Below are 10182 nucleotides of genomic sequence, written 5' to 3' on the forward strand. Positions count from 1 at the left end.
AATATTAAGATGGCAATACTCCCCAAACTTATATATAGATTCATTTCCATCTGTAATCCAAAAAAATTTAGCTGGTATTTTTTTAGAAATTGAAAAGCTGATTCTAAAATTCATATGGAAATATAAGTAACCCAGAATAGCCTAAACAATCTTGGTAAAGAAGAAAACATTTGGAGGAATCACATTTCCCAATTTCAAAACTTACACAAAGCTACAGTTATCAAGACAGTGCTGTCTTGGCATAATAGACATATGGATCAATGAAACAAACCTGAGAGTCTAGAAATAAACTCTGATGGTCAATTTTCGTCAAGAGTGCCAAGATAATTCGATGGGGAAAAAAAATTAGTCTTTTCAACAAATGGTGCTGTGACTATTGGACATCAACATGCAAATTAATGAAGTTAGACCTTCACTTCACATAATATGCAAAAATTAACTAAAATGGATTAAACACCTAAACGTTACAGCAAAAACTATAAAACACTTAGAAGAAGACATAGGTGTAAATTCTCATGATCTTGAATTATTCAATGTTTTTTAGATGACACCACAAGTGTAAGAACAAAAGATAAAAACAGATAAATTGGATTTCTTCCAAATTAAAAAGTTCTGTGTTTCAGAGGACACCATCAAGAAAGTTAAAAGACAATCCACAGAATCAGAGAAAATATTTTCCAATCATACATCTGATAAGAGACTAACATCCAGAACATATAAAGAACTTTTACAACTCAACAATATGAGAAAACCCAATTTAAAACTGGGCAAATGACTTGAATGGACATTTATATTAAGAAGATATGCAAGTTGCAAATAAGCACATGAAAAGATGCTCACCATCATTAGTCATTAGGGAAATTCAATCAAAACCACAACAAAATACCACTTTACCTCCACTAGTATGGCTAAAATAAAAAAGGCAGACAAAAGAAGTGTTGGTGAGGATTTAGAGAAACTGAAACCCTCAGACATTTCTGGATTGTAAGATGGTACAGCTACTTTGGAAAACAGTTTAACAGTCCCTCAAAATGTTAAACATAGACATACCATATGATTCAGCCTTAATATTCCTAAGTATATATGCCAGAGGATTGAAAATACATGTCCACACAAAAACTTCCACATGAACATTTTTTTTTTTGCGGTACACGGGCCTCTCAGTGTTGTGGCCTCTCCCACTGCGGAGCACAGGCTCCGGATGCGCAGGCTCAGCGGCCATGGCTCACGGGCCCAGCCGCTCCGCGGCATGTGGGATCTTCCCGGACCGGGGCACGAACCCGCGTGCCCCGCATCGGCAGGCGGACTCTCAACCACTGCGCCACCAGGGAACCCCCACATGAACATTCTTGTCAGCATTATTCATAATAGCTGAAGAGTAGAAACAACTCAAATGCCCATCAACTGATGAATGAATAAATAAAATGCAGTATATACTACAATGGAATTTTATTCAGGAAAAAAAAAAGGAATGAACAACACAGATGAACCTTGAAAGCATAATCCTAATTTGAATACAGTCACAAAAAGCCAAATACTGCATGATTTGACTTGTATGAATATCCATAATCTACAGAAAAAGAAAATGGATTAATAGTTGCCAGGGGCTGGGGTCAGTGAAATGGAGATTAACTGCTGCTAATGGGCATGGAATTTCTCTTTGTGGTGAAATCAGTTGTAGTGTTTTTTGCACAACTCTGAATATACTAAAAACCACTGAATTGAACACTTAAAAATGGTGGCTTCTATAGTATACAAATTATATCTCAATAAACCATTCTTTTTTAAAATGGGGCTAATAGCTCCTGCTTTATAGTGCTGTTGGGAGAATTAACTGAAGACATTTGAAAACTTACAAAATTAGGCACCCAAATATTTGGTGAAACTGAAGATAAATTTCACCTGCTTCCTAACTTTGCCCAGAATTGGACAAAATATACTACCTAGGCAAATGTAACAGAGCTCCAGGGTCAGAAGAAAGCTTAATCGCCTGCTCCTTTTGCACCCACACATTGAATGGAGTTCTGGCCTATTCACTGGGGGAGCTGGGACAAGGTGAACTTTGCACTCTGCTTTCCCTTTCTGGACCAAGTAACTATTTCTCCCCACCCACCTGGGCAGAATCCCATACACACACACTCCTTCAGTAGCAAGCATGTCTCCTTCCTCCCAGAGAAAGGTTTGAGGTATAGATCTCTCACTTTGGACTTGAGAAAAAGTGCTGAGCTGAAAGAAATATTTCAAAAGAAAAGAATCCGTAACATCAGCCACAACTGATTCTGTCCTGCCAGTGTTTTCTTTGGGTATTCTGACAACTCAGGGCTTAATGGATAAGGGGGCGAATTAACCCTGAGCCCTCCATAAACAGATTAAGTTTCAGACATATTCAGGACTCAAGGCTAGGAGACCATGATTTCCTGAAAATTCCAAAGAACACTGAGATGCTGAATTCAGAATCTGGTCCGGTGACCAAGGTCTGTATTCAGGCCTGTTAGGTATTTGCACCTACCCCAGCTAGACTGGGGGAATGACTGGCCTGGAAGCCCATATTTGCATTCCCATTTTAACTCGCAACAAATATAACAATTCTATGAACTGCCTTACTCAAGAATACAGCTATCACATTCTATTGTAATCTGAATCACGATTTTGAAATAATGAGGCACAAGAATTCATCTTACTTTATATACAAGGTATATCTTTATTGCATTTATTCCAATGGAAAATGAGATGTGAACATTGAAATAGTCCATGTTAGGAAGGATGCGTCCCTCACACACACAAAAAGTGTAACTGTCCTATGTTTGTATCCATCAAGGACCTACTATGTGCCAAGCTCCAATAATATGGTAATGGATAAAACACAGTTGAAACTCTCAAAAGGAGCTCCATCTTTTGGCAACAAAGACAGTTACGCTAGAGTGTGTTAAAGGAAAGCAAATAATGCTGTGAGCACAGAGAGGGAGATCCTACCTGAGTCTGGGGTATCATGGGAGTGTTGAGATGAAGAGAAATGCCTGAGCCCATTCCTAAAGATACAGTAAAGAAGATAGATGGACAAAAGGATGCTAGGGAATAGCTCCTTGGGCAGCAGAATAAAATTTATGTATTTATAGACATGTAAGATGTTTAACATAGCTGGAACCAATTTAAGGGGGTGGTAAAAATGAGTTAATCTACAATGGATAGGGGAGAAAGAGATAGGGATTTACATTTGGCAAATATATGAAGCCACCCTAAATCAGTACCATTCCACTGACAATGACCATAAGACTAGTCAAGGAACAGTTGGGCAGGGGAAATGCCTTACTGGGCTTCCGCAGAGGGGCCCTTTGTTGAGGGCTGATTGCTAGCAGTGCTGCCTTAAGAGAGAACTTCATTGGCACCTCCAGCCCCACCCTGGGGGATTAGAGTTGAGTTCCTGGTCATAGCGAAAGGGAACAAATGAAATAAATCCCTTCCACCCACTCCGTCCCAATCCCCAAAACATTCAAGATTTTCTTTAACCACAAAAAATGATTTATTTGCAACACAGCCCAGTCCCCATCATTTAAATACAGCACAGGAGTAGGAAAGAGTCACACTGCAATCATCATTTAGTCCAAGGCAGAGCTCCATGCCTCCCAATACAGCAATCCCATCTCCCCCAGAGACCCATGCCTGGAGCCCAGCTGAACACACAAACAGGCAAGCTCAGAATAAAGTCGGCCCCAGGTCTCATCACATTTCATCCTTCCCCCACAGCCCTTTTAAGCTTCCTAACTGCAGCCTTCTACCCCCTCCACTAACAACCAGGCCAAGTCCCAGCCTCCTAGCCACCAGGGAGCTTTCTTTGTGGGATCATTATCAGGGGTTTAAGGGTTACCTAAAATGAGAAAATGCCCTGTGAAATCTATTGTTCCATAGAAAGTTTAAAACAACTCTCTAATAATCCCTAATAATTAGGATTAATAATCCTAATCAGCAATGACAGCTCTTCATCTCTTCACTAGAGACACAGGCGATTTTGAAGTGATTGTCATCTCAGCTCCATACACATTTCCCCACTGGCCTTATTAAAGACTGCTCTCCTCACTCTAAGGTATAAAGGAAACCCAGGTATTTCCTCCAGGTTCAGAGCCTGAGAGAAAAAGCCCTGATGGCTTAGAATAAGATTCCATTCCTTCTGTTCCCCTCAAAAGATTTTTATGGAGATTATTGCCTAAAAGTTTTCTAGTCCATCTGAGAAACGGTTTTTAGATTTAGAGGGAAATCCAAACACAGAAGCAAGCAGTCTTTCCGATATGGTACTAGTTTCTAGGATTCAGGAGGCAAGGAAGAGGAGTATAAAATCTCAAGTTGCTTTCTTCACCCCAGATCTTCTAGATCCTCAGAAGATGGACTCTGGAACGATTCAACCTTTCCCAGGACTTGGCAGTACAATTCCTAAAGTTCTACCATCATGGACTGGTGACGTTTGACAAAGTCACAATAAAAAAAAGACAAGAAAATAGAGAGGGCCTCTCCAAAGGAAGATCTTAAACATTAAGGCCTCTGACTAATGGTCAAAACATACTGATGTTTGATATCAGAACTATTTTTATAAAGTAAAGTAGGGGAAGAGACTTAAGTAACAACATTGAAGGCAAGGAGTAGAACCTATGGATTGGATAGAGCATCACTTGCAGCTTTAACATTAATATTAGTTTATTTTAAATCCTTTTCTAATTTCTCAGGCAAACCTGAGCTAGCTGTACTTTTGCTATCACCTGCACGTGCAGGACTGGGCAATCATATCCTCATATTCCTTGTACAGGATACTCCCATTTGCTTCAATCAGAAGAATGCTAATAGGAACATACTTATAAGGGACACAGGAGGGCTGGGGGACGCTCTGGTCCACCAGCTCATTGACAAGGTTCTGGATGATGGCATGATTGGGAGAATTGAGACCATAGTGTAGTACCCGAGGGCAGACTCCCTTACAGTAGTTTGGGGTATAGAGATGGGGAGCAATGATCCAGTGATCCCAGCCCAGCTGCTGGAAGCTGACTTGGAAAGGGTGGAGGGAACACTGGTTACTTTCAGGCCCATCGCGCTCCCTGGAGCGGCCAGGAACCTCAGATGCGATAATGCCTGCTTGACGAGCCCGCCGCAAGAGAAGAGAAGGGTCTCTTTCCGTAAACTCTTCCAGGCCTCTGGGGAGAAGTTTGGCCTTCTGAACACTCTGAGTGTCATTGAAATAGAGTAACAAGAAAGCAGTGTCCAAAGATGAAGTGCCATGCCACCGGAACTCAAGAACCTCACTACCTCTTGGCTGCTGACACAGGAAGCGGAGTCGTAAAACCCTGCGCCCCTTGTGATTCCAGAGTTTTTGCCCAACATGTTGTGTGATATCCATCTCTGTCCAAGCTTCGGGCAGCAGGGAAGGCTTTGAGGAGCCTCTTCCTGAAGAAGAAAAGTGATCGGTTGGGCTTTTCTGGACCCAGGGCTCCACATGGCAGGAGAGGTGGGAGTGAGCTAGGTGAAGTTGATGGCGGTAAACCACAGTGGCTCTGACTAGTTGGTATGCTACCCGGTTTGCTCTCAGAGGAAAGTCCAGGGTCTGTTTGTGCCAGGGGCCTGCATCAGTAAGAGGGAACAAGAGCAGAGCATTAGCTTCTTACCTCCTAGCCTGAGTCTCGCTCACAAACCTGCTCAGTGCAAATTGACGAGCAGCCCTAAAATAAATTCAAGATCATAATAATAGCTATCATCTATTGAGCACTTACTAATGTATTAGATGCTTTACGTACATTAGCTCTTGAATCTGCAAGAGCCTAATGAGATAGTTATTTTCCCCATTTTGTAGACAAGGAAATTGACGCTCAGAGAAGCTATGCCAGAGGACGCACAGCCAGTGTGTTAGAGTAAAGATTTGAGCCCAAGTATTTTTCCCTTAAGACAAATTGTGTCTAACTTTTAGATCACTCACAGCACCAGGATGAGAAAAACACCTCAAATGCAGAATTGTGTGTATATATTGTATGTATTATTAGCTGACTATTAACGGTGACCAATTAGGAGGGTCATTGAGACATACATGAATAACAAATCCTCATGCTATATCACTATACAGATGCAGCTTTAGGGTGACAGTCCAATACTGGGGGCTATGGTCTGCCATAATTTCAAATCCGGGGCTGAGATGGCACAAAATAATTTTGTCTATCCACTCCTAGTGGGAGCAGGTATTTACCATTTCTGCCTTCTATTTGAATTTATTCTTGAGCAGCTATTCTCTTCTTGGGCTGTTTCCCCCTTAACCCTCAGTCTCTCCCTTTTCCATTCCTTACTGGAAATGATTCTTCATTTACCCCATTCATTGTAAATACCATTTTCAACAAGGCCCTGTTCATGTAAATATTTTGTTAGCTAAGAAGTCTACTTAGAAGCTACATGCCTCTTAGTGATTAAGAGTTTTAATCTAAACTGTGATGCTGACACCCAGTGGCCAAAGGGTTGGAAAGCTGGGCCTGCAGTGCTCTGACCTTCTGCGCCCTCTCCTGGCAAAGGTCAAGAGCAACAATTACAAAAACCACGCACAGCAAGAAAAAACCTTCTGTCGTCTTCACACATCAGTAAACATTCCCATGTTCATTTACATATTGTTCACCTAACCTTCCTTCTCCACTGAATTCACGAGGCTGGAATTCTTCAGTAGGCCTGGGACGTTCAACATAGAAACTCTTTAATGTTTTGATGCATCAGGATTTTTAAAATATTATGTATTTAAGTTTCAGGTGTAAAGCATCATAATTCAACATCTTTGTACACTACGGTGTTATCACAACAAGCCTAGTTACCATCATCTGTTACCACTCAGTTGACTCCCTTCACCTATTTCACCCACTCACCCCCCACCCCCTTTCCCTGGTGGTAACCACTAACCTAATCTCTCTATCTGAGTTTGTTTTTATTTTTTGTTGTTCATTTGTTTTGTTTTTTTTATATTCCATATATGAGTGAAATCACACATCAGGATTTTTTTTAAGTTCATGTTCCAACTCATGCTTAATACACCCTCAAGTTTGGGGCACTTGGATATCATTCAGACAAGGCCCAAGCCAGGCTTGTATTTGCTTTCTCAAATTACTCCATATTCCCATCCTACAATAATCTTTCCAAGAGACCCACGCATACATCTGCCCCACCCTGCCTGAAAAGGAATCCAAACCCAGCCTCTAACAGGCTGTCTGGTGAGGAACTGCCCTTTCCTTTCAGACCCTGACATCACATATTTCCTGAAGCAGGGTGGGGTTGCTAAGGATCAGAGCCAAGAAGGGTCTGCTCAGAACTTTTCAGGGAAATGGCTGACTCACACATCCCGTGTGATTGAACCTGGAATAGCTCTCCAGGCAAGCTCGATTCAGCTGGGTCATCTCCTGATGGAATGATCAGGCCCAGCTCTCTTGTCATCCATTTCTGGATCCTTTCCTGAGTCCCTAGATGCCGGTATGTCCCACAGTCAGACCAGGGTACTGGCCTAATTCTAGGCATCTTCCTTTCTAGCCTCATATCATCTGTACAGAATTGATTTGTGCAGCTTCCGGTTGCACTTGGGAATGAAACCCAGATCCCTTGTAATGACCTCTGAGTCTCATATCCATTGCTCTCCACAGTCTCACTAGGTTCCAACCATCCTGATCTTCCTTCTGTTCTTCAAGTTGGACAAGCTTCTTTCCACCCTTTAGGCCTTTGCACATGCTGTTCTCTCTGCCTAGATCAGACTTCTCACTCCCCTTCTCATGCAGAACTTCTTATCTTACAGACCTCAGCTCAAATATCACCTCTTCAAAGATGCCTTCCCTGACAATCCCATGCAAAGGGAATATCTCTTTGCTATTCTCTATCAAAACCACCTATTTCATTCTTTGATAGCATTTACCACAATTTACAACTATCTGTGTTTACTTACTTGTGTCACCCATGAGAACCATGCCTATCTTGATCATATTCCACCACCTAGTACAATGCCTAGCACTTAGCAGTTGCCAAATAAATATTTGTTGAGTAAATCTCCAACCACACCAAGTTATCTTCTTTTTCCTTAATCAGAATGCATTCCCCTCCTTGTATGCATAATCTCTTTACTCCTTACGCAAAAGTCCAGCTTAAATGCTACCTCCTCAGTGAGGCCTTCCAACAGTCTCACTGCTTCCCTCTCCTTGCACTAAGCAGCAACCTATTTCTTCTTTGGAGTCCCGGGAGCCCTACTGCTTATCCTTTTCAAAGCATTTGCCACACTGCACCACCATTGTGTGATTACTTATCTATCTATTCTACCATAGTGGGGGCTCCTAGAGGTCAGGGGAGTGGTTATTTGCCTCTTTATACCCAACCCAAACACAGTGCTTGGTGCTCAGTTAAAATCTGTTAAGCAGTCAGCACAACAGGGTCATTAAAAGCACAGGCTCTGGAGCCTGAAACCCTGGGTTAGAAACCCAGCTCTGTTAATTACTAGCTGTGTTACATTGAGCCTCAGTTTCTTCACCTATAAAATGGGTATGTTCATAGTACCTACCTTGTATGATAGTGGGGGGGATTAATGAAAATAATGCTTGCAAAGTACTTTGCCCAATGCCTGGCACATGGTAAGCTCACACTAAAGGTTAGCTTAGGGAAATGATAGTTGTTTTACTTGGAGGGAAGGCGGGTAAATCGTGTCTGTTGTCATAGCTGAGACTAGCAAAGGCTTAAGATTGATCTCACCAGGTTCCCAAGATTTCCCTGAATGATGGCTTTCTGCATTTCACAGAGAGCCTCACACTGCAGGAGCCCACTGCTGCCCTGGAACAATGTCTAATGCAGATGTTTAAAGCTGAAGCAACCATAATGGGAACAAAGAAAACTCCAAAATATATTTGGTACCAAAAACCCAAAGTAGTAACCACAGTCTGAATAGAAAAACTGTTTGGTGTACAAGGATATCAGGGTACCACATTCAAACACAAGTAGTTACGGACAGACAGACTTGAACTCAAATCCTGTCTCTGCCACCCACTGTCCTTGTGACCTCTGCAAGTTATTTAACTTCTCTCTATGTTTTACTTTTCTTGTCTTTAAAAATTAGGCTAAGTGCTCCAGGACAGCTAATGAGAGTAGCTGTCATTAAGGACTAAATACGATAGAAGATGCTCACGGAGCCAGGTATACAGATTCTCAGATGTGAGCCTGTTTCTGTCCTTTCTGAGGCCTTGTAAATTTACCCACTTCAGCATACTGTACCCTTTGCCTTCTAAGAATAAAACAACACAAACAGCCCTGCACAGGAACTATATGGCTATTTCTCAATTATAGCTTTCAGTGATATAACAAGCATTAAGACTTTCTTTGAAACATAGGAGCTGACACATCACTCAGTTGCCGTGGGGCCTGGGAGAGCTTCCTCAGGTAGGCCCCAAGGCAATCTGTTCTTAAATTGGACCCCTGAAGGGTAGCAGGCTTGGAGCCAGTTTCTCCCAAGTTTTCCATCTTTTGAAAACCAGGCCTGAGAAAACCACCTTCCAGGCAATGAAGCCTGACAGTAAACTCACAGATCCCCTTTTCTCTACACTCTTCTTCCCCATTTTTCTCCCCTCCAGGACAATATGGTATGATAACTCACCTCTGAGAGGTCTTGCTACATTAGCCAACGGCCTCACCAGCCTCACCATGGTGGCCCCAATGGTGCGGTTCTCCCTTGGGTGCCCACTCTCATCAGCTGAATGCTGGTACAACTCCAGCATATACCGCAAGGGAGGCCCTAGGACCCGTGGCTTCCTCTGCTGCTTGCCAGGGGCTTCTTCTAGCAGCTCCCGAATCAGGGGCACGGTAGGGGCCTCAGGCAGGAGGGCAACAGAAGGCTGCCCTACCTGTGTCATTTGGACCCCATGTTCCATAAAAAACACCAGTCCCCAAAGAAAAAGGATTCTAAGGATGCTCAGGAGGACCATCTTGAAAGGCTTGGTGTTCAGCAACACTTTCCGGCACAAGCCCAAAGGATGCCACTCTGACCCTTTCCTTTCACACAGGTAACAGCATCCAGGCTCCACTACCACAAAGGATAGGGCAAGAAAAAATGAAAGGCAGGCAGGCAAGTCCTATGTTGCTTCCTCTAGGAGGATCTCCTGGACCAAAAGGAGGTCTTCTAAATTGTTCTCTTTGCATCAAAACAAACAGAAA

General features: G+C 42.6%; 1 protein-coding gene across 1 annotated transcript; it reads right to left on the reverse strand.

The window, feature by feature from the left end:
* Positions 1 to 4744: 4744 nt before the first annotated feature.
* On the reverse strand, positions 4745 to 9974 carry BMP15 (bone morphogenetic protein 15). The gene is made up of 2 exons (XM_059049727.2): positions 9626 to 9974; positions 4745 to 5601 (listed from the first exon to the last, which is right to left on the reverse strand). Exons 1-2 carry the CDS (start codon positions 9951 to 9953, stop codon positions 4745 to 4747), a joined length of 1185 nt encoding a protein of 394 aa, XP_058905710.1. The 5' UTR covers positions 9954 to 9974.
* Between the last annotated feature and the right edge of the window lie 208 nt (positions 9975 to 10182).

Source organism: Kogia breviceps, chromosome X (assembly GCF_026419965.1).
Source record: "Kogia breviceps isolate mKogBre1 chromosome X, mKogBre1 haplotype 1, whole genome shotgun sequence".
NCBI lineage: Eukaryota > Metazoa > Chordata > Mammalia > Artiodactyla > Physeteridae > Kogia > Kogia breviceps.